The 27637-nt window shown below is 48.6% G+C and overlaps 1 protein-coding gene across 2 annotated transcripts in view; it reads left to right on the plus strand.

Moving 5' to 3' along the window:
* ARMH3 (armadillo like helical domain containing 3) overlaps positions 1 to 27637 on the plus strand; it is a 1518639-nt gene that overhangs the window by 261272 nt on the left and 1229730 nt on the right. For both annotated transcript variants that reach the window (XM_069611618.1, XM_069611619.1), the window contains exons 5-6: positions 8659 to 8766; positions 13595 to 13687. In XM_069611618.1, the coding sequence (XP_069467719.1) occupies positions 8659 to 8766; positions 13595 to 13687 (201 nt within the window). The remainder of the gene's footprint in view (positions 1 to 8658; positions 8767 to 13594; positions 13688 to 27637) is intronic.

Genomic DNA, 27637 nt, shown 5'->3' on the forward strand with positions numbered 1-27637 from the left:
AGCACCCCGGTGGGAGGCCGGCTGGCGAAGTTCGTCAGCGTGTGGGAGTCCATCTCCACCGACCGTTGGGTGCTGGATGCCCTGGCCCACGGGCACACTCTCGAATTTCTAAAGAAGTGCCCCCGAATGCCTCCCGTGACCAGGAAGGAAAATCACATCCCACAACTGCTGTTAGAGGCAAGGGCGATGCTCAAGAAAGGGGCCATCAGCTCGTCCCGAAGGGGCTCCGGAGTGTACTCAAGATACTTCCTCGTCAGAAAGAAGACAGGCGGTTGGCTCTCCATCCTGGATGCTTACTTCCACATCCCCATTCTAAAAGGACACCGAAAGTTTCTCAGATTCGTAGTCCAAGGACGGCACTACCAATTCAAGGCCCTGCCTTTCGGATTGAAGTCGGCACCCAGGGTGTTTACCAAGTGCCTAGTGCCAGTGGTGGCGCGGCTGCGCCTGCAAGGGATCCACGTTTAACCCTACCTGGACGATTGGCTCATCCGAGCAAGGACAAGTGAGCTCGCCGTCGAGCACACAGTGAAGACCGTCCAACTGCTCACGGACCTGGGATTCTCCATCAACTTCCCAAAATCCCACCTGGTTCTGTCGCAGGTCGCACTGTTTCTGGGAGCCAAGCTCGATACAGTGGCACGATTGGCTTCCCCGTCGGAGGAAAGGACGAAGGCCATCCTGGGCAAGGTGCAGCGCCTGCTGGCCACGGACGTGGCCAGGGTCAGGTCCATCAAGTCACTTCTCGGCATGATGTCCTCTTGCATCTACCTGGTGCGCCTATGCAGGCTGCGGATGCGTCCTCTACAGGAGTTCCTCGATGCCCGTTAGATGCAAACGGCGGGCAGCTTCGAAGACAAGATCCCGCTCAACGAGGTCTTCCGCCAAGCTATTCGATGGTGGGGCACCTGCGCGCATCTCGTGGTGGGCACGGACTTTCAGACCCCAGCACACCAGGAGACGGTGGCGACGGATGCCTCACTGGAGGGTTGGGGAGCGCTCACCGGGGATCTTCACGCGAGAGGCCTTTGGCTCCTGGAGGAGAGGTCACTCCACATCAACATCTTGGAGCTCTGAGCAGTGTTCTGGGCTCTCAGGTCGTTTCTCCCGTCCCTCAAGGGCAAGGTGGTAAGGATCTTCACCGACAACACCACCACGATGTTCTACATCCGGAAGCAGGGAGGAACCAGGTCCCCGGCCCTATCCAAGGAGGCCCAGGATCTGTGGCATTGGGCCGTTGCCCAGGGGATGTTTCTGGTGCCCTTCCACCTAGCAGGGATAAAGAACACCATCGCTGACTCGCTGAGCAGGGAGCTCCGCTCATGCCACGAGTGGGAACTGCATCAGGACCAAGTGGATCAGCTTTTTCGATGATGGGGCAAACCCCAGATCGACCTGTTCGTGACGGCGGCGAACTCCATGTGCCTGAGGTTTGCCAGCAGGTTTCCCCAGCTGAGGAGCATGGGCGATGCTTTCTCGTTGCCCTGGGACGGCCTGTTCCTGTATGCGTTCCCTCCGATGCCGTTACTACTGCGACTCGTCAACTAACTCAAGAGGTCCCAGTGCAGGATGATCCTCGTCGCACTGGTGTGGCCGAGACAGATCTGGTTCCCAGACCTTCTGGACTTGTCAGCGTCCCCCCCACTCAAACTATTGACAGATGCAGATCTTCTCTCCAGAGAAGGAGGTGCCATCCTTCATCACGACCCGGGGTCGCTGAACTTGCAGGCCTGGCTCCTGCGGCACTAGAGTTTGGAGGGTACGATATCCCGGCGGACTCCAAGGAGGTGCTTGCAAAGGCCATAGCGTCCTCAACTCTCAAGTGCTATGGACACAAATGGAAGAGGTTCTCTGTCTGGTGCCGTGCACAGACATTTAACCCTATGCGAATTACAGTCCCTCAAGTGCTGCCGTACCTGCTGTCGCTGGCCAAGGCGGGGCCGGCTCATGCCTCCATCAAAATACATCTGGCGGCGATCTGCCGCTACACCAGAACTACGGGACGATCATCCCTGTGGTCTCATCGCCTGGTGAAGGAGTTTATGAAGGAACTAATCCGTTCGTTCCCGCCAGTGAAGGCTCCGGCCCCGGTGTGGGAGCTCAACGTGGTGCTGACCAGGCTCATGGGTGCGCCTTTCGAGCCTCTGCATTCGGCACCGTTGAAGTTCCTGTTGTGGAAAACAGCATTTTTTGTGGCCCTCACCTCTGCACGGTGAGTGGGAGAGATCCAGGCCCTATCCTGCAAGCCTCCATACTTGACTTTTCACGAGACGATGGTGGTGCTGAGGACGCGCCCCTCCTTCATGCCCAAGGTGCCAGCGGACTTCCATCTCAACGAGCCTTTGGTGTTACCAGTTTTCTTCCCGTCGCCTTCGTCGCCGGCCGAGAGGACTTTGCACTCGCTGGATGTAGCTAGAGCGCTGAAGTTCTACGTGGACCGCACAAAGAGTTTTCGGAAGACAACACAACTGTTTGTGAACTTTGGATCTGTGAACCAAGGGAAGGCCCTCTCGAAGGCTTCCATTTCCAGATGGCTCTCCGGCTGCATTATGCACTGTCACCGGTTGGCAAAACAGCCGCTGCCCGACCGTCTGAGAGCCCATTCGACCAGAGTGATCGCTGCTACCGCGGCGTTCTTGTCTAGTGTACCCCTGCTGGACATCTGCAAGGCTCCTACGTGGCGGTCAATGCACACCTTCACGAGATTCTACTGCGTCGACCGGGATTCCAGGGAGAAGTCCAGGGTCAGCGAAGCAGTGCTGCGCAACCTGTTTGCCTGAAGGTGGGCCTGGTGAGGAGGTAAGAGTTGCTTAATGTTGGGTTTATGTAATACTTAATGTTGAGCCTTGCCACCTCCCGTGGTTGTGCATGTGTGTACTGCTATGTATTCTTATATTCATGAGCATGTGAATCCATGCCAGACCCCGTGCTGGAGAAGGAACAAGTTACTTACCTGTAACTGTTGTTCTCCAGCATGGGTCTGGCATGGATTCACATGCAAACCCTCCCTCCTACCCCTCTGCGGCTCTTCACTTGGTCATACTGCCACTTTACGTGCTACCAAATCTGAGGATGGCTGCCAGGGGAGGGGCTTAGGGAGAGGGCAGTCATTGGCTGGGGGCAGTATGACCCAGAGACCAGTGATTGGTTACTACTAAGAAAGGCAGATCAGAAACGAAACTGATACTGATTTTTTCTTTACAGAGGATTCCCAGCCTGACGACAGGGAATATTCATGAGCATGTGAATCCATGCCAGACCCATGCTGGAGAACCAACAGTTACAGGTAAGTAACTTGTTCCTTATCACTGCTTCTGTTAAGGAGGGGGGCAGTTTACCAGTTTCACACACTTCTTCCCATACCTTTAGCAGCTTGGGCGCTGATATATCTTTGTAGGTTTTGTAGAGCTCTATCCCTATCCCGTCAGGACCGGGGGCTCTGCCAGATGCCACTGTGGTGATGGTCTCAGTAATCTCATCTATTGTTATTGGGTTATTCAGCTTGATCCGGGACATCTCATCTAGGGTAGGGAGTCTAGTCTGTGCCAGGCAGTCGGTCACTTCTTCTGTTGTGACTTTATCGTTATTAGAATAAAGTGTTCGGTAATATTCCCGGAACAGTTCAATGATCTCCTTGTGTCGGATGGTTGTGTGGCCATCGGGTTTTGTGAGGCCACCAATGTGGTGTGCATCTCTTTCACCTTTGATCAGACCGGCTAGTAGCCTTCCAGGGCGGTCTGCCTCGCCATAGCGCCTGGCCTGGATTTTCTTGTAGCTAAAACGGGTTTCCCGCTCTGCTAGCTCACAAAACGTTTGCATGTTGCCCTGTATGATCCCTAGCAGAGCCTTGTCGTGCATATTGCTGTGTTCATTTTCTAGTTTCCTCAGCTCTCCTTCTATTTCCCAGAGGTCCGCTCTTATGGACTTTAGGATCCCTGTCGATGTAGCGATCAGTGTGCTGCGTATCCACACTTTAAATGTTTCCCAGACTGTGCTGTACCTGGGTACCAAATGTTCGTTTTCAGAGAAGAATGTGTCAATGTCTATCCTCAGAGTTTCTGCAAAGGAGCTATCCAGCAGCACGGTCAGGGGCATTCTCCATGCAGGTCTCGGTGGGCCTGTTTCATCTCGTGCTAATTCCAGTACTATCGGCGAGTGGTCTGACCACATGCATGGTAAGATAGTGGTTTGGCATTTTCCGGTGGTCCATGACTCCGATATCAGCCAGAAATCGATCCGGGAATGGGCGTCATGCACGGAGGCGTTGTAAGTGTATTCCTTCAGCATCGGGTGTGCTGTCCTCCAAACGTCCGTTAAGCTGTATTGTTTCATAATCTGGATAATAGCGCTTGTGGCTTTAGTTCTGTTTCACATTTGACTTATCTATGGTGGGGTCCAATATAGTATTGAAATCTCCGCCCCATATAACCTGGGCATCTGGGACGCGACCTATCAGTGTTGCAATCTTAAATTAGTCCGTATTGGGACCATAGGAGTTCACCAAGGTGATAGGCTTGTTGTTTATTGTTCCTGACACTATGACATATCTACCTTCTGGGTCTATGTTGGTGGTTCCCATTCTGAAGTCTGTGTTCTTATGTATAAGTGTCACTACCCCCCCTTGCTTGAGATCAGTAATCAGTGTAGTATCTGTTCTTTCCCCACTTGTGCACCATTTGCCTTGTGTATGGATTCTAGAGCGTGAGTCTCTTGCAGCATGACGATGTTGGGGTTGTGACGGTCGAGGTAGGCCCATATCTTCCTCGCCTTGATAGGATTATTTAGGCCCCTGATATTCCAGGAGGTCAGTTTTATTTGAAATGCCATGTTTTTATTTCAAATGTATGCTTCTGGCCTCCCATGCCCCCACAGCTCAGCAGGGTCTGTATATGTTGTTCACTTTATTGCTGTTGCCACAACTCTTTCGAACTTTACATCTCAGGACTGCTATATTAACTGCAGACCTGTCGACTTGAACATTAAACGTCTTCATTCCCACCTGTGTGCCCCGTTCCCCCCCCCTCGCTCACCATCTCCCCCAACTTGATGATGTGAACTTCGTGAACTGTTGGGCGCACCCCAGAGGTTGATGTCTACTGCACCGTCTTCCATGTAGCTCAACGTTCCTCAGTTAGTTAATTTGTGTTCGTCGCCTATTTCACGTGGTGTAGGGCTTATCCAAGTTGAGTGCGGTGACCTTCGCCTCTGTCAATCATTTCCTTCTATATTTTCCTCTTCCATATTGCGTGGTATTCCGGCCTCCGGGTGCTGGGGTGGGCGGGTACGGGTATATGTTACTCCACATAGGCTGTCGCTTTTACTGGGTCTTCGAAAAAATGTGCCCTTCCATTATGTTGTATACGAAGCTTCGCCGGGAACAATAATGAGTAAGGGATTTGTCTGGCCCGGAGGAGGCGCTTAACTGAGTCATAAGATCTTCTTTGTGTCTGTACGCTGTCTGCAAAGTCTGGAAAGATGTGTATTCTGCTAGAATCATATTGCAGCGTGCTTAATGTTTCTGGCCCCCTGCATGGCCCCGGGGCGCTGCTGCGGGTTATCTCCGGCTGCTGTAGCTCACGATCGCTCCGCCAGATTGCTCAGCTGGAGCCCTGCTACAAGCTGGTGTGTTCGCCACCCGGAGCTCCTGTCGCTGGGTAGGGAGATGGTGTCCCTCTCTGGTAAGGGTCGGGCTGATATTTCTATCCCTAGCGTGGCGACCGCCTCGGGACTTTGCTGCGGGTGTCGTCTGGCTGCTGCAGCTCACGTTTGCTCTGCTGGAGTGGAACAGGGAACCTACCCCCTCTCTGCGTGTGCCTCCTCGGCGCCAAATCCACGATCTCTCGTAGCACGGTTATCTCGAGCTGCGGCGGCGGATTTTACTCAGTATTTGGCCAGAGTATGCCTGATTGTCTCTTCTGCCTCGGTGTGTATCCAAATTGGTTCTGGATGGCGTGATAGCGGATATTTCAGTAGGATTTCTTCTCGAGGAACGGAGCTCTTACTTTAGGCGGCCATCTTGCAGGCTGTGCAACAGCGCCCCCAGAGTTCTCACCATTTTTGATGTGGGCCGGTTTAATGAGGGGAGCTTTATATCTGATAAATGATTGATTAGGACGGGTTTCGTAACCCCTAGGATGAATAGCTTTAGAACAATAAATCTCACTCTGACAACAAGCCATTGCATATTCTGGCATCACTGGCTCCTCTAAGGGAGACAAATACTGTATCTCACCCAACGGAGTCCTCCTATTCCCCAGGGGTCCTTCTCTTCCCAGGTGATCCTCCCAGCTAATATCACCCCCAGGGTCAGGATCAGGAAGCGTCTGCCTTTCCCTGGCCATCTTGGAGGAGACAGGTTTTTGTGAGGACTATGCAGGATTCATCACAGCCATAACTGCAGACTTTGCAGAATTAACCTTTAAGTCTATGTCATTCATAAACCTTCATCAGCTTTTGGAGTGCGTTAGGGGTACAGGCTATTAAGACGGTATTGTGTGCAAAAGCCAGAATAGGAAAAGGCCGATTACCTATTCTGGGATAATCTGTAAATCTAGAAGGGCTTGTTTGAAACCATTAATGTAAATGGTAAACACGACTGGGACCCGTACACAGCCTTGGCACACTTCCTGCTTTACATCAGAGTGCTGTGTACATTGGCCTCTGTCAGCATACCGAACACACACCCGGTTATTCCTATGTACTGCCTGGAGTACAGTCAACAATTCTGCAGGGCAATCCATGGACCTGAGCACCCTCCACAGTTTTTCCCTGTTAACCTTGTCAGAGGCAGTGCTCAGGTCCATGAATGCCAGGAATATGGGCTCCTTTCTGTTATATATCGATTGTGCCACCAATAAATATAGATTTGCCACCTATAAAAATAGATTTTCATATTCTTTATGCTGAACCAGTACCTGCGCTGTCCCATTGGACCAGTAGTGCAGCAGATGGAGAAGACTGCCACAAGGAAAGTATATGCAATGTGGTGGGCATCTCCCTTCCTGCCCCCGTCCCAGTCACCAAATACACATATACACATAGCTTCTTGTCACGCGTCCCTAACTTTCCTTGTTTGTACCCCTGCTCCCAAAAAACAAAAGAATATTTGTATACCACCCTATCCATCGTCCTTCTGTGTACCCTCCACTCTGCCTGCCCTATGCAAAACAATACCTGCCATCCATCAAGTTATTTTAAGCAAGATCATATGTGTGTTCTATTTAAAAACTTCCCAAAATCCGATTGTTTCTGTACAGGGCGTCCTTCAGCTTTCCCACCACCTCCCTCCTGTTGTGCCATTTTGTTCTGACCATGATGGAGCGACAGGGCTGTCCCTGTTAGAGGCCCACAACTGAGCGCTGTCAGGGATCAAGGCTTCACTCGGGAGCAGTTTTGTGACAGAAAGGCCAACTGCCCAGTGGGGTGTTGCTCTCTGACTGCTCATAAACTACCGGCTTGTATAATTGACTGGCTCATGTCTTCAGCGATGTCATTGAGCAGCAGCCCACATTCACCTTCCCTTTTTTGAGACGGGCATGCTGCTGAGCACGTTGAAGCCAATGAGACAGTGCATGAGGCTTCTTCTGCTTTGGTCTGGAATAAGATGACTCTGGGGAGGTAGAGAAAATGCAATTTCCCCCTTTGTGATGTCACACCAGTAAAATATGACTTGTATATTTCACTGGCTTGATGTCGTAGTAGTAGTAGGAGGAGTTTACAAAAAGTAGAATTTATTTTGCGCTTAAGACTTCCTGTAGAAGCCATGCACAATCCTCTTGAATGCACCCAGACAAAACTGAACTTATTGTGACTGGATTTGTTCTTAAGTCTTGATTTGACTAAAGTGGGTAATTTAATATTTGCTTGGAACTGTCTGCTTTTGGGCATTTAATGGTTATTAAATCATAACTTGCGTGATCGGTCCCATGAATCTTTGTTGAAAGAATAGGGGTTTGTCCAGATGCTTCCTGTAGCTGAGTTTTCTAGAGGTCAACGCTCTGAGCATCAGAGTGCACTATTAGTATTTAAACATGTTATTGCTTTGACTGTCTTTATTGGAGGGTCATCTTGAATGTCCCAATTAGTTAATTTGTTTTCCGTGGTTCAGACATCATTTACAAAGCTGTTATGTCTTTAGGCTCTGAACAAATTAGCATCCATGCAACAAGCATGTGAAAGTCTTTCCATACCATTTCAGCATGTAGAAAATGTGACAATAAACCACTCCACAGAATATTATTTTCAGCACAGCTATTGTAAGCAAGATCATAGGCGTTTCTGATTGTAACCTTACCAAAATCTCAATGGTTCTGGACAGAGCGTTCTTTTGAACGAAAAGGTTTTGAAAAGATTTTTCACCATTGAAAATGTAATTATGTGTACATCTTATGAACTTTTTGTCGTGCAGGCATGTGGTATAAGTTGAACAAATTGAGCTTTGTGCACGCTTTCATCTCTGCCCTGTCAAGTGGGAATTGCATGGTAGGCTTTTGACTAAATGGTGTCAATCAACCAGCAGTTGAGTGCTTATGTATGCTTTGATTCCATTTTATTTTTTATACTGGATGGCATTTATTATCTGGTAAACTTGTGTTACGTGAAAGGGGATCAACCCTAAAATGGCATTCACCTACTTTCTTTATAATTTTGATTTTTCAGACCCTGTGTGCCTTAATTCGAGGAGTTCATCAGAAAAACAAGTCCACATCTGGTTTTGACATCATCAATATGCTGATGGGGTTTGACAAGGCAGAGCAGCGCATGAAGGTGTGTTTAGCAAAAGAAAGTTTGCAATAAGTCAGAGTTCATTTTGTGTGTTTCAAATTATTTTTATCTGTAAAATCTATTTCAGTGCTCTTCAAAGGTATCTTTGAAAAGTGCAGTGATTGTGCAGTATTAAAGATAATTATCATACCAAAACTGTGTACATATGTCCATACTGCTCCGACTAAAATTGTGTTCCATTACACCTGGGTCTCAGATGCAAGAAGAACTCCCTGCAAATCGCCAGGAGAACAGGCAACAAGCATAATAACACTTTTCTCTCCCTTGCATCTATCTCTATGCAGTCTAGCTAACCGATCATTCTAAATCCTCTAACAATTGTTCCCACCTCTAGCTCAATCTTCCTAAACATTTTAAATACTGCCTCCTCCTAAAGCACCTTGGTATCTGTCCATAAGGTCTGGGCAAGTATTTCCTTTTTTTCAGGAAGCCTAATGTAGATTCCACTCCCTGACTTTCCCTACCTCCGCTCTACCACCACCTTCACCTACCTATGTAATATAATTAAGTAAGCTACCTCCTAATAACACCAATAAACTCAATCCTTTCAGCTCCTCCCACTCTTGCTGCAGAAGTAACACTGCCAGCCAGCACGTATCGCATGGCACGCTCTATATAATGTCTAAATGTCTGTTTGGATTTGAAAAGTACTCATTGCTAGGTAGGAGCTAAAGTGCTTTTAAGTCTAAACAGTTATAAAGCTTTTTTTAGACAGTTGCCCATCTCTGCTCTCTGTTGGAGCATTGGGAGCTGATGAATGACAAAAGGTGTTCTCTGCCTTTTTCACCAAGTTGTGTTAAAGACTGCACCAACTCCTAGGTCAGTCACATCAGTTTGCACTGTAGGATGATGGCTCTAATACAGTACATTCAACACCGGAACATGGCTTAGTCCCTCTTACAACCATTAAGATAGCTACTTATGTGCCTATATCAACCTCTCTTCAGAGACAGTTTGTTCAATGTCAGTGCAGCCGCTATGGTACCATAGTTAGTAGTGAAATTTGTTTAGTACCCATTCAAAGAAAGGTTCTTGCCTTCCTGTGGGCAGATTCCCTGACAAGGACAGTGAGAACCCTGCTCTGACGAGGCTTCAATAAACCGCCACCATACTTGTGATACAGGGAAAATTATTGAACTTTGCCCCATCTCGCATTTAGGTGCATGTATGGTGAGCTTGGCTCTCTGAAGGGCCTGCGGCACTATTTGGAGGCACCCCATGCTTCCCAGGTCAGTGGCTGCATATTCCAACCATCTCTGAAATTTATCAGGTGTACTCCTTAACTCTAAGGGCATGACCTACTGGTAGAAGTCTTCAGGATTGCAGAATGATTCTAGGTTCTAAAAGGAAAATGTGAACGGACACTAAAACAAATGAGGCACAGCTCCACCCTACTGATGAGGCCCAACAAGGCTGAAACGTGTCTGGGGTTGCTGTTGGTACTCTTGTTCAGAGGAGAATTGCCTGGCATTTCAGTGCTGGACTGCCCCAGTGCAGGACAAAGACTGATATTTTATGGATATTTCTCCTCTGTGAATGAGATGGTGAGCTAAAGAATCTGGGTAAGACTCTCGAAACCAGGACTTATTGGCCGGCCGAGAGACTCCCAGGACCCCACCTTGTTTTTGCAACTGAAATTCTCTGACGCCTCCTGATTGTATGTTTAGACAAGTTCCAAGAAAGCAGTTAAAACGCACCTGTTCTGTCCAAAAATCGGCTAATTCCCAGACACCCCCTGATTGCATGTTTTGTTTCTGTCTCATTGTCCTTGTTCTTTGTGCGCCCTGAGGCCTAAGGGCATGTGGCGCATAACAAGAAATAAACTGCCTATTTTGGTTGTGATATTTCTTTCATTATTATATGAAATTTAATCATCATTATATTAATATTTTAAATGTTTTATTGGATCTGTATTTGAAAGTCATCTATTGTCTACCGGTCTAACCTTAGCTCATCTTTGTTGGCTGTAGTATTGTTTTCAAATGTTCTTTGGTGCATCAGGTGCTCCTACGAAAGTAAATGGTTGAGAAAATATCAACATAGTATAAACCTTTGTGACGGCTTTACATAAATCTGATTAGTAGAGGCCTCTTCTCTGGTTGTATTTTGAACTGAATACAGGAAACTTGTAGATTGCATTTGAATCCCTGCCCTCCGGTGTGCCTAGTTAATGGACACAAGGTTGTTCGCTCCACCACCCAGATTTTGCCTCACCCATGCCTTCGTCCCTTCCCAAACCTCTTTTTACCTATCACACGCTGTACACTAACATTCCTGGATGAGCTGCCCATATTTAGCTTGGCTCCACTTCACAGGTCAGTATTTCCCCCTCTTAGCCTCCTAAATGTGCCGCATCTAATGAACTAAAGTACTAGCCCACATTTAAATTGGGAACCGCCCTACCTATATTCCCGGAAACAAAGGGGTGGCGTCCTACCACATGTATTTGGTCACTTTACATACATATTTTCCTGTAAAGTTTCAATCATTTAACATTTTTAGTATATGTAGAGCAGAGTTTCTAAGCTGTCTCGCATATAGGAAAAGGTGAACAAACAAACTTTAAAGGCAACACTTTAGCCTGTTTATTTAGCCAGTGTTTAAAGATGCAGGTTTTAATACCGCATTGTGTTTACATTGCAATTCCTGTGTTATCCTAATATTCAAATGATATATAAAAGAACATACACATAATCAACAAAATGGTGAATAGTCGCAAACAAAAATACACAAACACGTGCTGGGCAGTTTTAGAGCCGTGTGAACAATAGTGGTTGGCCTCAGTATACAGCACGTAGAATCTTGAAGCTTTTGAAAGTACAACCAACAAAATGATATGTAAAACAGCCAAAGTAAAAAAAACATTCTTTCTGGCATAAGATGTTTTGAAATTGGCTGATGGAAAATGGACCTAGTCGTTGGTCTTGGTCTATGCCTGGAAATGGATCGAATGTTTAAACGGGGTAGAAGGTGGAAAATTCCCACAGGGTGGAGTGGTCCCGTGACGTTTCGGCTGTGAAGCCTTCTTCGCGGGCCTCGACCGGGTTTCCCTAAACCGGGGAAGAAAACAAGGAAAGGGGGTAATAAGATATTGGGTTCACCTTAAAACAGAAGGCCAATTGGCTCTAATACTGACATGCATTAAGAAATGAATCCAGACCATAGAGGCGGACAGTATGCATGTACTGTCCTGTAGCTTGTGAGCGTTCGTGACTGACCTGGATGAAGAGTCGAAAGTGGCACTTCTGCCTCTCGGATCGAGGCAGAGGGTTCTGCTCCCATAGGATTAGGGAAGGTATCTTCTTAGAATTAGTATGGAACCTAATGGACTGGAGTTACTGGAGAGCGAAAAAGAGAGCAAACATGGTGGCTGTCAGTTTGCTATAGCTATGGGGGAAAAGGGGCCCCAGAGGAGGTTACTGAGGCCCACCACCCCAATGCCCATACCTATGTACCTCTACAACTACCAACAGTGGGGGCAACCACCCAGAGGACGACGCAGTCGATGGAGACACTAGAAGACATCCCCATATTTAATCTAACCGAGATTGAACTGTCAAAAGCTGAAATTACAGTTTTGACAAAAGGACTCTCCTTTGTACCCTACTACCACTACAAACTGGTTTCAATTCTACCAAGAATTGTCTACCTTCTTTAGGACAATACGTCGAAAAGCATTCTTCAAGGACAAAGAACCAACCATACAGGATGAAGACTCGGGCCTAAGGGTACCCTCCAGCTTCAACCCAAGAGAAAACGAGGTCCCCACCTCAATTATAACCTGCCACTTTCGACTCTTCATCCAGGTCAGTCACGAACGCTCACAAACTACAGGACAGTAGATGCATACTGTCCGCCTCTGTGGTCTGGATTAATTTCTTAATGCATGTCAGTATTAGAGCCAATTGGCCTTCTGTTTTACGGTGAACCCAATTTCTTATTACCCCCTTTCCTTGTTTGGTTCCCCGGTTTAGGGAAACCCAGTCGAGGCCCACGAAGAAGGCTTCACAGCCGAAACGTCACGGGACCACTCCACCCTGTGGGAATTTTCCACCTACCCCGTTTAAACATTTGATCTATTTCCAGACGTAGACCAAGACAAACGACTAGGTCCCTTTTCCATCAGCCAATTTCAAAACATCTTATGCCAGAAAGAATGTCTTTTTTGACTTTGGCTGTTTTACATATCATTTTTTTGGTTGACCTTTCAAAAGCTTCAAGATTCTACGTGCTGTATACTGAGGCCAACTACTATTCTTCGCACGACTCTAAAACTGCCCACCACGTGTTTGTGTATTTTTGTTTGTGACTATTCACCATTTTGTTGATTATGTGTATGTTCTTTTATATATCATTTGAATATTAGGATAACACAGGAATTGCAATGTAAACACAATGCGGTATTAAAACCTGCATCTTTAAACACTGGCTAAATAAACAGGCTAAAGTGTTACCTTTAAAGTTTGTTTGTTCACCTTTTCCTATATGAGAGACAGCTTAGAAACTCTGCTCTACATATACTAAATATGTTAAATGATTGAAACTTTACAGGAAAATATGCATGTAAAGTGACCAAATACATGTGGTAGGACGCCACCCCTTTGCTACCTATATTCTGACCTATTCTTTCTAGGCCACTGTTCTTCACTGCAAGAATTACCCTTCAATGTGCCAAGTGATCCCTGCCCCAACTCTTATTTGCTTGTTATGTGTCATTCACGATGTGCCAGCTTGACACAAGTTTGTCTGTTTTCTACCTTATAATGATTCATATGGGAGTCGGAAACTAAGCCTGTGTTCTCTATTACAGGATTTAATGGAAAGCTTGGATTCACTTCTTTGTGGAGATGGCTCTGAAAGTCTGAAGAGTTTATGTTTAAAGCTGCTTCTCTGCTTAGTAACTGTGAGTCCAGTTCTTTTCACTGTTTAACTATGACTATAAATTGGCCTACATTGTTCTTCCTTATTCTACAGCATGAAGATCTCATAAACAGAATCTGAATGTTTTTTTATGACAATCATATCAACCGCAAACTCTATTTCATTGGAAAACTGGGTATTTGTATTTAGGTTTTATCACAATGGCTCATAAAACATGTCTTACAAACAACCGTTCCCTACAAAGATTCCTCCTAAATATAATTGAAATATAAAACAGAAATGTTTATTTATGTGTGTATATTCTAGCTTTCTTTCTTTTCCAGCAAAGGGAGTAAAGTTAAAGGGGGCACCAAAAGTTGCATTTCCTCTTCAACCTCACATAGGGAAATGTTGCTCTCGCTTACTGTACATCAAAAAACTGTTGTACGGATTTACACCAAACCTGCATGAAAAGCTGGCGATGGTGCAGCATCTTTGCTTGTTTTGGTGAATATCCGTCTAGCAGTGTTTACTTAAAAAGCCTGAAAATTCATTAAAACGCAAAAGTAAGTTCAATTTGGGTCTTCGGACAGTCCATGGATCCAACGTACACAAATACAAAAAGGTGATTTGCAGAAGCCTGGCTAAAATGTGTGCGACTGCTGTAGAAACCAGAAGGTGTCTCACCCACTAGTCCCTGGGGATCTGTCATCCAGGTGGCCAGGACACAGCCATAGCTTTTGGACCCATTTACTGGGGGTGGACCAGTGCGTGAGGATCACCTGGGTGAGGGGACTTCAGGGAGTGGGACTCCGTCTGGCGAGATGCAGTATCCCCTTCCCTGCTACACCTTTACCGCATCCTATCGGATAGGATACATAGGAACTCTACCCCAGCCCCGCTTTCCAAAACAAACACTTTCACACGGACAGCCCACTCCGGGAGAAAACAGACCAACATCCGAGCAGTCGACCTGACGCGTCCCAATACAATGGTCAGGTAATTACTAACCATCACTCACACCTGACTTCCATTAATCCATTAAGCTTCCTCACATGGATAAAAGGCGGAGCACAAAAGCACAGTCTGAGCGGGGCAAAGCATACAAAGAAACAGCAGTTTCGAGGCAGCAGCTGAACGAGCGAAGAAAGACGGCAAAACAGAAGGGGATCGCAAGGAGGGAAATTCCCTTGACCTTTCTGACAAGAAACCATTGCTTTCAAGAGCCCTCAAGATTAGAAATCTTAAGACCAGGAAACCAGGCTGAAGAATCCTTTATTGTGTATTGGAGATAACCGGGGCCCTCCCGCGTCACTAATCAAGGCGGGGAGAAGCAGCAGCCGCCATTGTACCGTCCTTGGCTCCAAGAAAAAAACAACGTCTGTGAAATCAACACAGCCGGTGAGTTGGGGAGACTGATACAAGACTGGTCTGTGTTGAAACCAAGGTTGCAAGCAGCAACATTGTATGGCGAGTGCTGGAATGAACATTATTAGAATGCGTGTGATAAGACGCAAGTAAGTTGAACTGCTGATGAGTGTTTGAACTTTAAAAACAAGGTACGATACCTTTGACCGAGTGGTGCGGCAACGAGTGGGTGCTCCATCGAAGGTCTCTGTAAGGTATCCAGCTGAGAAGCGTGAGAAGTGAACGTTAAAAGGTTATATGAAGAAGAAAACAAAGAATTGTGAATTGAAGTGGTCCTGCAACGTGTCAAGCAAAATCCTGCGCAGTTGAAAGTCTTCGATTTTGATATAGTAAAGAAAGTTTCGAAAATGAGATACATTTGGTCTGAGCCCAGTGGAGGGAGACCAATTGAAGGTTTTGCGTTACAGTGGGTCTGAGCCCGATGGAGGGGGACCCGGGGTGAATCACCAGAGAAACTGCATATGAGAATCCTGAGGAGAAAGGAACTTTGGATGTTTCTTTGACGCACCAGGCCCTCTGAAATAAGAGCCTTTGAATGGCAAAGAGACTTTGACACAAAAGGTCCCGATACTGAGATTTTGAACTGCATCCTTATGCTAGAAAAGTCAGAGTATGTGCTAAGCTTGAGTGTGCCGCCTTGTCCCGTGCTAAAAATGAGGGGAAGGGAAGCCAACGGCTCAACTATCCTGACATATAATTTATTTAAAACTTTTCTTTTGTTTAATATTATTTCCCAAACCATTTGTATTTAGAAGTAAGGATTGACAATATGTTTATTAGTATAGGCCCTTTTATTTTCACCAGACTCCATTAGGACTGCGTTATTATTATTTGATGGTCATAGCTTGCTGCCATCTTTAGATTTAGGATTAGATAGATGTTTTTCAAACCCAATTGAAGTTCAATAAACACTCTTGAACTGTGATCACTTTTGTGTGTCATCACTTTTGATACCATGCCTTCCTTACATGTGGTGTCAGGAGTGGGACATGATTGAATTGACAAAAATTGAGAATCCATGCTGATAATCGTTAGACCACCAGTAGGGGAAAATAGAATTGTTGAACTCCTGGATTCTGATTGTGTCTGTATTCTTGAAGAGGTTTTGTTTTCCAAGCTTCACGTCCCAACTGGTCAACTAGATTTATTTTTCAAAACTCAGCGCTTATTAGATACCCTTATACTTTCCCACTATAGACATCCAACAACGGGATCGAATAATTTTAAAAATATGACCAACACACACACGGCTTTCCCCTTGGCGCCCAGGTAGCTGCACCCACACATGTGAGGTACTGTTTTCTTCAGGACACCTGCGGGAACGCAGGAAGGTAGGCCATGTGTTGTTGGCGGTGGGTGAGCCGAGTGAAATGTGCGGAAATTGTGTTTTTTTTCTGCCACATTTCGGACTTTGCCAGGGGTACTGGGTAATACATTCTGGGCCGATTTGTGCAAGTCAGACCTCTTGCGGATTCCCACGGGTGTCCTCTTTTCAGGAATGCATGGGGTTCCCTGTTTTCCTTGGTGGCTCGGACACCCTACGCCCATATCTGTATGGTGTGCACTTCAGCAGAATTCCACAAATTCTGCTGTCCGAAAAGACTTGGGGTTAGCCGTGTTTTAGCCTTTCCCCTTTGCGCCCAGGTAGCTGCACCCACACATGTGAGGTACCGTTTTCTTCGGGAGACGTGCAGGGACGCGGGAAGGTAGGCCATGTGTTGTTGGCGGCGTGTTTCGGTGGGTGGCCAGAGTGAAATGTCTGAGAATTGTGTTTATTTCCTGCAAATTTCAGAGACATTTCCCTCTGTCCACTCACCGAAACACGTCGCCAACAACAGATGTCATACCTTCCCGCGTTCCCACAGGTGTTCCGATGAAAACGGTACCTCACATTTGTGGGTGCACTAGCTGGGCGCAAAAGGAAAAGGCTAACCCTCTGGTAACCCCAAGCCTTTCGGCATAGCACATTTTGTTCATGTGGGCAACCTAAAGATTTGGGCCCAGGGTGTCGAAGCCAGCAAGGAAAACAGGGAACCCCATGCATTTCCCAAAAGAGGACACCCGTGGGAATCAACAGAGGTCTGACTTTCGTGGATCGCACCAGAATGTATCAACCACAATCCCCAGCAAAGTCCAAACTTTGTTGAAAAAACACAATTGTCAGACATTTCACTCTGGCCACCCACCAAAACACGCCGCCAACGCCACATGTCCTACCTTCCTGCGTTCCCACAGGTGTCCCGATGAAAAAGGTACCTCACATGTGTGGGTGCACCTACCTGGACGCAAAAGGAAAAGGCTAAACCACTTGGGGATACAACCTACAGATTTGGGCCTAGGGTGTGTAAGCCAGCAAGGAAAACAGGGAACCCCATGCATTTCCCAAAACAATACACCTGTGGGAATCCACAGAGGTCTGACTTGCTCAAATCGCCCCAGAATTTATTACCCAGAACCCCCGGCAAAGTCCAAATTTGGGGGAAAAAACACAATTTCCACACATTTCATTCTGCTCACCCACCGAAACACGCCGCCAACACATGGCCTACCATCCCATATTCCCACAGGTGTCACAACGAAAACGGTACCTCACATGTGTGGGTGCACCTACCTGGGTGCAAAGGGGAAAGCCTAAACACGGCTAACCCCAAGTCTTTTCGGACAGCAGAATTTCAGGAATTTTGCTGAAGCGCACACCATACAGATATGGGCCTAGGGTGTCCAAGCCACCAACGAAAACAGGGAACCCCATGCATTTCCAAAAAGAGGACACCCGTTGGATTCCGCAGAGGTCTGACAGAGGTCTGACTTGCGCAAATCGGCCCAGAATTTATTACCCAACACCCCCGACAAAGCGAAAATTGAGTTTTTTTCCCACCAAATATCAAACTTTGTCGTGGATTGTGGGTAAAAGGGGGGTGCACCTCTCCACCCCCACCCCAAATGGAGGGCTGGGCCATCTCATGTAGCCCTCCCTGAGGCAGATAAGGGGGGGGGGGGCTGTCATGCACTCCTCCCTGGGGTCAGTTGTCCCTTCCTAGGAGCAGATATCTGCCCCAGGGAGGGATGCATGGCATGGGCCCCAGTCCATTTTAGGTGGGTGGGGGCTAAGGGACACCTTCTTTCCATAAAACAATTCCCTGGTGGTCTAGTGGGGGGAGGGCACTCCCCTCAACACCATCCATGATTTTCCATTTTTTTTCTTTTTTCTTGGGCCCATTCCCTAGTGGCAGATGGGCACCCATCTGCCCCAGTGGGGGCTTAACATGCTGGCCCCATCCTTTGGGGGGCCTGCCCACACTTTCCTAGTGTCCCCCTCATTTGGAAGGGGGGCCACCTCATGTACTCCTCCCTGGGGGCAGAAATCTGCCCCCAGGGAGGGCTACAAGGGGTGCCCCCCCTTTCCACTTGGGGTGGGAGGGAGAGGGCCACCACCCTTTCATGTCCAAAAAAAATCTGTGGTGGCTAGTGGTCCCTCTTCCCCATTTCCTCCTGTATAATTATTATTATTTTTTTTGTTCACATATCCCCTCCCCTGGGGGCAGATGATCACCCATCTGCCCCCAGGGGTCTCCATACCTGTGGCCCCATGCTTTGGGGCATCGGGAGGGGGTGGGAGAGGGGCCGCAGCAGCCCCCTCTCCCCCCCCCACTTTGAAAACAAATTGCTGGCCACGGATCGAGCGCTCTGCGCCCGATCCGTGACCAGCAATGCTGTCATGCAAAGTGTTGTTGGAAAGGGGAGACTCTCCCCTTTCCAACGACACCTGCCTCGATCTCTGGCTTGAAATACAGCCGGAGATCGAGGCAGAGAAAGGTGGACACTCCCCTTTTATTTTCACAGCGGCAGCCTAAAATGGCTGACACTGTGAAAATACTTTCAGTTTTATGTTGGCGTGCATTACGCACGCCGACGTGAAACTGAAGGTAATCCAACCTCCCCCCCCCGCAGTGAGGGGGGACCTCATCCTCACATAGTCCGGGGGTTGGCAACGAGGTATCTCGTCCTTGGCAACAGGGAGGTAATCCCAAGGATGAGATACCTCGCCCTTGGCACTTAAGGGGTTAATTCATTATGTTATGTAGTTCAATCCTTGGTTCTGTTCCTCATTGACATAAGACTGGAGTATATTATACTCATGTGGGATCCCTAGTTTGTATCAACCGAATCCGATCCCACCCATCACACCATATGTGAGCGGTCAGCAGTGAGAGGCGGACAATAAGTTGCTTTGTTCTCAATATTTGCCATATTTATTGAATGAAAATGGGTCTGGAAAAAGGCCTATCTTGCACCTAATCAAAAGAGAAAGTCCCTACTTATAAAGATGCAACTAAAATATGTTGACCTTCTGTTCAAATTGCATCTGACCCTCATACGGACATACAAAATCAAAAGGTACAGTGGAATTTCTATTGTCACTTCAACCAAGTTGTACAAAAAGTATAAGTTCCATTAAGGGTAATAAACATGTCTCTTTCCAGGGTATTCATCTTAAGATGACAATGCAAATGTTCTTTTTACAACACAGGTTGAAATATATTGAAATACAGTCTTTTATAGTCTTTGGGATGGGCAAAGCAAAAATGTTCAGTTTTAACAAAGGCCTGATATAACAAAGTTCTTTTTCAACAAACCATTGGATTCTTTTCCTGGTACACCCCCCTGCCAGGAACTCCTCTACTGAAATATCCAATGTCATCAAAGTCTTAATAGAACAAACACTTTTTTCAACATAACGTTGACATTCCTGGTATACTATCCTGCCAGTAATATCCTCCTTTTGACTCGCATAGATCCCCTGGTGTACTCTCCTACCAGGTACCTTTTTCCAAAGAAGGTTCAACTGAAAACTCTGGATATCCTGATTTACTTTCCTGGCAGGAATATCCGCCTTTTGACTCGTACAGATCCCCTGATGTATTCTCCTGCCAGTTATCTCTTTCAAAAAGGTTTCACTACCTGGTGCTCTTATCAGTTCTCTCTGCAACATTCATCTTTCTCTTAAATATCACATAATTGCACATCTTCAGTGGCACAACCTTGTTGACTTCAGTTAGCACATGCATGAATTTCCCCCTTACTGACATCCCCCAAATGAGGGTTTGTTAAAGCTCCTTCTTTTACAATGTCTTGTTAGCAATGCTTGTTCCAGGTTTCTCCCAACGGACGCCTCATGTCAGGAGAATTGTACAACTTCTGCCTGTTTGTTTCTCTTATAATGTCTTTTCGCTTATGGCAATGCTGATTCCAGGTTTCCCACAACTGACATCTTTTATTCGGAGAATTGCACCATGTTTGCCCTCTTGTTCTCTCAGTAATTCTATTTATTCGGTATTCAAAACTCACTTAATTGTCCGTCAGAACTCCCCAGGGTTACCACTACCAAAGGGCCAACTCAATGGTATCTCTTGGCGTCTCCAACCCATGGTTCATTTTAGTGGCAGAGCTTTGCTTCGGATATCACTTCTACAAATTGTCAATCCCCTTTCCAGGTTCTCTGCCGGCTGCGTGGTTCCTCGCTAATATGAGCGCTGCTTTCTTGTCTGACAACATTATGGAAAAAATGTCTGCGGTTGCTAGTTCCCTTGCTGGCTGGAGGAGCTCGGAAAACTTAGAAATAAAACCACAGCTTTAAAAACGTTGTATTTATGTTTGCGGTCGCTTTTGAAGCGACCGCAAACATAAATACAACGTTATTGTGTTGGAAAACGCTGCGGTTTTTCTTTCCAAGTTTCTCAGGCTCCTCTGGCTCGGAGGAGCCTGAGAAACTCGGAAAGAAAAACCGCAGCGTTTTCCAACACAACCGTGTTGTGTTTCTGCCTGCTGTGGCTATCACTTTGGGTCTCCGGTGCTCCCAGCGGAGCACCGGAGACCCAAAATGAAAGCCAAGGCAGGCAGAAACACAACACGGTTGTGTTTACATGCCGCGTAGTGTTTCTGCTACAGCTGCCCCAAATGGGAAATGCTAAATGCTGTGTTGTGTCTGCCTAAATCTGCTTTCCCATTTGGGGCTCTCGGGCTCCCCGTGGGGAGCCCGAGAGCCCCAAATGGGAAAGCAGATTCAGGCAGAAACAACGCGGTTGTTTTCCGCAATGCCGCGTTTTCTGCCTGAATCTGCTTTCCCATTTGGGGCTCTCGGGTGGGGAGCCCGAGAGCCCCAAATGGAAAAGCAGATTCAGGCAGAAACAACGTGGTTGTGTTGGAAAACGCTGCGGTTTTTCTTTCCGGGTTTCTCAGGCTCTTCCGAGCCGAAGGAGCCTGAGAAACTTGGAAAGAAAAGCCGCAGCGTTTTCCAACACAATAACGTTGTATTTATGTTTGCGGTCGCTTCAAAAGCGACCGCAAACATAAATACGTTTTTAAAGCTGCGGTTTTATTTCTAAGTTTTCCGGGCTCCTCCAGCCCGGAAAACGTAGAAAAAAACCGCAGCTAGTGCTTATTTAAAAAAATAAATAAATAGCACTTACCGAGATTCAGCTGCAGCTTTCCTGCTCTGGTCTCCGGTCCCCGTCCTCCACGTTCAGCACTAATGAAGGGAAAGCCACCCAGCGGTAGCTTTTGTTTACTACAGCTGGCTGGCTTTTCCTTCATTAGTGCCGCAAAAGCCAGCACAGGAGGGCATCCATTTCACAAAATGGATGCGCCCATGTGCTTGCTTTTGCAAATTTTGAGCTTCAATAGCTCAAAAATTTACATAGTAAGTTTTAAAAAAGAGAATGCTAGTATTTTTTTTTTATGTTGCCTATCTATTTTTTAAATAAAATGTTTTACTAGACCAGGCCTTTAAAGTGAACTGATGCCAGCCACAGAGCTTCAAAGGCAAATTCCACAGCGTGCCCCAAACAAAAGGTACCTTCCTTTTGCTCTCTGCTCCAGGAACTCTTAGTCAGATGCTAATGAAAAGGGGAGGAGATTTTGCTCTGCTGCTCTGGGGAGAGACAATAGACTTCCTGGATTGAAAGGGTATGCAAATTCAAGTGTCAACAAAAACTCCTGCCAGCAGGAAGAGAGGCCTGGATTGCGCTTGGCCCAGCAAAACTTTGGGGGCGGGACAGACGGATATGTGTATCCTTAAACCACAAGAAAGTATCTTTTTGAAAAAGACTGACAGAGAACTGTGCAAAATTGTAAAAAATCTCTAAAATAACAGGGTAATTCATAGAATTTCGCACAAAAGTGGTGCACGCGTCTGGCGCACAGTGTCCCCATGCGATACACTGCGCCAGCCGCGTGCGATAAAATCCATTCCAACGCACAGCGTATTCATGGATTTTAGCCCTCAAAACCAGCCGTGGCGCAGAGTGGCGCAGCGACCCTGCAGCAGCGCCAGTTACGCCCCCAAGAACGCCCTTGTGCAAGGAAAATCCATCAAAATCCCCAATTCATTGCAAATGTCTGCGCTAACCCTGGACCAGTTTACAGGGCTGCCAAACGGCAAACGCCAAGCGGGGTCCGTGTATTACTGGGCTGCGCGGGAAGTTTCACACGCGATTGGCCCTGTGCGAGCGGGGTACGTGTATTACTGGGGTACGCGGGAAGTTTCACATGCGATTTCAGCAGGGTATGTGTATTACTGGGGTGCGCGGGAAGTTTCACATGCGATTTCAGCAGGGTACGTGTATTACTGTGGTGCGTGGGAAGTTTCACACACGATTGGCCCTATGCGAGCGGGGCACGTGTATTACTGGGGTGCGCGGGAAGTCTCACGCGATTGGCCCTGTGCGAGCGGGGTACGTGTATAACTGGGGTGTGCGGGAAGTCTCTCACGCGAATTCAGCAGGGTACGTGTATTTCAGGGGTGCGCGGGGAGTACTACACGTGATTTGGCTGTGTGGGTCCTCCCAGGTGTTCCCTCTACACCCTCCACGGCCCCTGCAGGCAGCCCACACCACAGGGGACTACCCTGCACCCCTGCTCATGTCCCGCAGGCAGCCCATCCACCATGGGCATGCCCCCCAGCCAAGCCACATGTCACCCTGACCTACTGATCAACAACGCATGTCTCCCAGCACCCCCAACCCCCAGCACTGTGGGGCACCTTCCAGCAGGCCCCCACTCATGTCCCCCTGCACCACCACCACCCCCCAGCATCCAGGGGCACCCTCCACCAGGCCCCCACTCATGTCTCCCAGCACTGTGGGACATCTGCCAGCAGGCCCCTACTCATGTCCCCCTGCACCCCCACCCCCCAGCACTGTGGGGCACCCTCCACCAGGCCCCCACTCATGTCTCCCAGCACCCCCACCCCCCAGCACTGTGGGGCACCCTCCAGCAGGCCCCCACTCATGTCCCCCTGCACCCCCACCCCCCAGTACTGTGGGGCACCCGCCAGCAGGCCCCCACTCATGTCTCTCAGCACCCCCACCCCCTAGCACTGCAGGGCACCTGCCAGCAGGCCCCCACTCATGTCCCCCCTGCACCCCCACCCCCCAGCACTGTGGGACACCTGCCAGCAGGCCCCCACTCATGTCCCCCTGCACCCCCACCCCCCAACAGTGCAGAGCACCCTCCACCATGCCCCCACACATGTCTCCCAGCACCCCTACCCCCCAGCATCCAGGGGCACCGTCCACCAGGCCCCCACTCATGTCCCCCTGCACCCCCACCCCCCACAAGTCAGGGGCACCCTCCACCAGGCCCCCACTCATGTCTCCCAGCACCCCCACTCCCCAGCAGTGCAGGGCACCCTCCACCATGCCCCCACACATGTCTCCCAGCACCCCCACCCCCTTAGCATCCAGGGGCACAATCCACCAGGCCCCCACACATGTCTCCCAGCAGCCCCACCCCCCAGCAGTGCAGGGCACCCTCCACCAGGCCCCCACACATGTCTCCCAGCACCCCCACCCCCCAGCATCCAAGGGCACCGTCCACCAGGCCCCCACTCATGTCCCCCTGCACCCCACCCCCCAGCAGTCAGGGGCACCCTCCACCAGGCCCCCACTCATGTCTCCCAGCACCCCCACCGCCCAGCATCCAGGGGCACCCTCCACCAGGCCCCGACTCATGTGCCCCAGCCAACACGTCATCGCAATCTAGATCCCTGGCCCTTATGGGCTGCCTCCACATGCCAAACACCCACCCAAGTATTGCATCCACCCACTAAGAAATGGCATTTACATGATACAACCCCAATGGCAAGTATGTAAATGAACACATGTCCCTCACATACACACAATGGGTGTCAGTGAATGTCAAAACCCATATCATGATATGCATGAAACCAATGAGATGATACTACACATTGAAGTTTGATGAAGAAAATGTATTAAAAGCAACATAAATGGAATCAAAAATAAACAAACGACAATGGGAATTAAAAACCAAAAGCAGCATGTCGGTAAAATAAAGTAAAACCACACATCATAATCCAAAGGAGAGGTGTCCAAAGTCACAGTTCAAAAAAGTAAATCCAATGGAAAATCCAAACCGAAAATCATTGCTCCATGGGTAAATTCCAAATATAAAAAATAAAATCCAACACTCAACTATATACAGATAAACAATCCAGGGTCCATGATCCCAACAGAAGAAATGAAAACTATCTAATAATACTACCTAATAAAAAAGCTATATACAAAAATGTGGTCCATTGTCCAAAAGGTCCAAAAAAAATTAAAAAGCAAAGGAAACCTAACACTAACTACATAACTATTTACAAGGGCAGCTGGCTAGTCCGACGGCTCACTGGTTGTTGTCATGGACCATGGCATCATTGAACTCCTGTTCAATGGCTTGGAGGCGGGCATGTTCCCTAGCCCCGAGGTCTCGCAGGGATAATGCAGTGTCCAGCTCCAACTCCCTGCGAATACCCTCGAGGCACTCAGCCCGCCTCAGCGCCCTCCGCATGGAGTTCTCCGCCCTGACCATTGTGAGCCGTTCCTCCTCTGCCCGCTGCCGCTCCGCACCTATCTGCTGGCCCAACCGCTCCCACACGGAAGACACTCCCATTCCAGGGTTCTCCTGCCCTCCGGCCGATGCCTGCACCCCTGATGTTGATGGGCCCGGAGCCATGATGCCTTCCACGTCGAGCCTGCCGCTGCCTCCGACGCAACTGCCTGTGCCAGCACGACGGCATCCAGGCTGATGGAATCCACCGACGCCGCTGTGCACGTGCCCTGCCCGATGATGCCGTCACATCCTCCATCTGCTGGGGTCCAGTTGCTGGTGTGTCCACCCCTGCTGGACCTCCGACTTCCGACTGTGGCAGGGATGGGATCCCCACCGAGATGGCTGCGTTGGTCGGGGCAGGTCCACAGGGGGCCCTGGTGGCATCTGGGCCGGAAGACTGCATAGAGAATGACTGGCGCATAGCCTCCACAGAGGAGGAGAGGGTCGCCAGAGTGCCCGACACATGTACGAAACCCCCGACCATGGCCGCTCCCAACTGGGCCACGTTGGCACGGTGCTCTTCGTGATGACGTGCGTGCTCCCCCCGGGAAGCACGCACCTCATCACGAATGACACCCGTGCGCAACGCGACACCAATCGGGACCTTCTCCATACGGCCAGGGGTCCCCTCGTCCGCAGGTGGAGGGGAGTCAGATGACATGGACATCCCCCCTACCTGCGGACGGGCCTGGGATGGGGCATCCCTGCTGGTGCATGGTGGTGCAGTCACAGTGTCAGGGACAGTGACATGCACAGGCACCTCCACGGCGACCTGTGCTGCCTCCTGCCCCTGGCCCTGGACTGCACCACTTGCACCAGCAGGGATGCCCCCACCAGGCCCCATGTGCGGCTCAGTAGCGGCCTCCTCCTCCTCTGTGGAAACCACCAACCTGGATGGCTCCACCCCGTCTTCCGCCGTTGCAAGCCCCTGCGGGGGCTGACCCACCCCTTCCACTGCAGCCGTGGGGGCATCCCTGCCGCTTTGCTCCACAGCGCCGTCTCCGCCCTCTTCTTCACTTTGCGCTTTGGAGAGGGAGACATAGAACACAAGCATCAGGGTACTGTACAATGGTCCCCTAGACAGGAAGCAATAGCAGATGAGTGGCACTGTCAAAGATCCCTTCCATCATGTCCCTCCACAACACATGGGTCAGTGCAGGCAAAACACATGCAGTAACAGGCATGGCGCATGCTATGGACATTAGCAGACATGTCCAAGGGACTCTTGAAACATACAATGTTGTTTTTGAACTCGCATGCATCATGGGTCATGCCTATCACATGCACACACTTCACCGTACTTTCATCCATCTGGACTCGTACATCTCAGACACAGTGGATGCAAGGATAACTAGGCTGCATCAGTGATTCTGAACATTGTCACAGACATGTGTCATGCATCCATGGCATTCACAAGTCACAGATACGCAGGTCAGACACACAGACATGGACACCATACATGCACATGGCATCAGCACCCATCCCTCAACCTCACCCATGTCCAGGAACAGAGACTGGCATGCTCTCAGGTGTCCATTCCGCATAGGGCTCCCCATGTTGCATTTAAACACATACACCAACCGTGTGCTTCACACATTACTGTTCTCAAATGCATGACCATGATGTCCCTTCACACACACACGCGTACATGGCCTATGTCACACATACAGGCAAGTATCAGACAACCAGCACACTGCAACATGCCCTGTCTCACACAGCAATGCTTGGCCACTTACCGCTCGACTCCAGACGGACCTGAAGTCCTCCCAGCGCTTCTTAACATGATGGAATAGTCGGACTGCCACCCCCGCCGCGTTGATGCACCCCCACCCCTCAGCAGTGCAGGGCACCTGCCAGCAGGCCCCCATACATGTCCCCCTTCACCCCCACCCCCCAGCACTGTGGGACACCTGCCAGCAGGCCCCCACTCATGTCCCCCTGCACCCCCACCCCCCCAGCAGTGCAGGGCACCTGCCAGCAGGCCCCCATACATGTCCCCCCAACACCTCATGATGATCCATAATCATGGCCCCCATGCCCACTCAATACACTGCCTACGCCACCCCAGTCCGAACACACCACCAGGTATGACATCCACCCGACAAAGAAATCACCAGCACATGATGCATCCCAAATGGCTAGTCTGCACATCAACACATATCCGTCAAACCCACACAATGACAGCATGTGAATGATAGAACACACATTGTGACATGCATGAAACCAAAGAGAGAATAACACACATTGAAGTACAAAATTATAATGTATTAAACAGAAAAGCAAGGCAATGAAATGGAACAGAAGAAAATGGAAATAATAAATGAAATCCGGCATGTCCAATAAATGAAAAAGATGCATGAAATCCAAATGAAAGGCAATCCAAAAGCAAGTCTCGAAAGTGTCAGTCTGAGAAAATAAATTCAATGTTCCAAAATAAGAAAAAACCATTGATCCATGTGAAAAAAAATCAAAAATCCAAATCCATTGTCAAACTATGTACAAGGTGAACATCCAGGGTCCATGTGCCCAATCCTTTAAATGAAACCTATGAAATAAAATACTACCTAATGAAGAACTATATACAAGAAGTTGGGGCATTGTACAAGCGCCCCAAAACAAAACAAAACCGAAAGGAAACTTAACACTAAAGAACTATTTACAAGGCAGCGGG

The sequence above is a fragment of the Ambystoma mexicanum genome, chromosome 8, assembly GCF_040938575.1.
Source record: "Ambystoma mexicanum isolate Mex_15411 chromosome 8, UKY_AmexF1_1, whole genome shotgun sequence".
Classification (NCBI taxonomy): Eukaryota; Metazoa; Chordata; class Amphibia; order Caudata; family Ambystomatidae; genus Ambystoma; species Ambystoma mexicanum.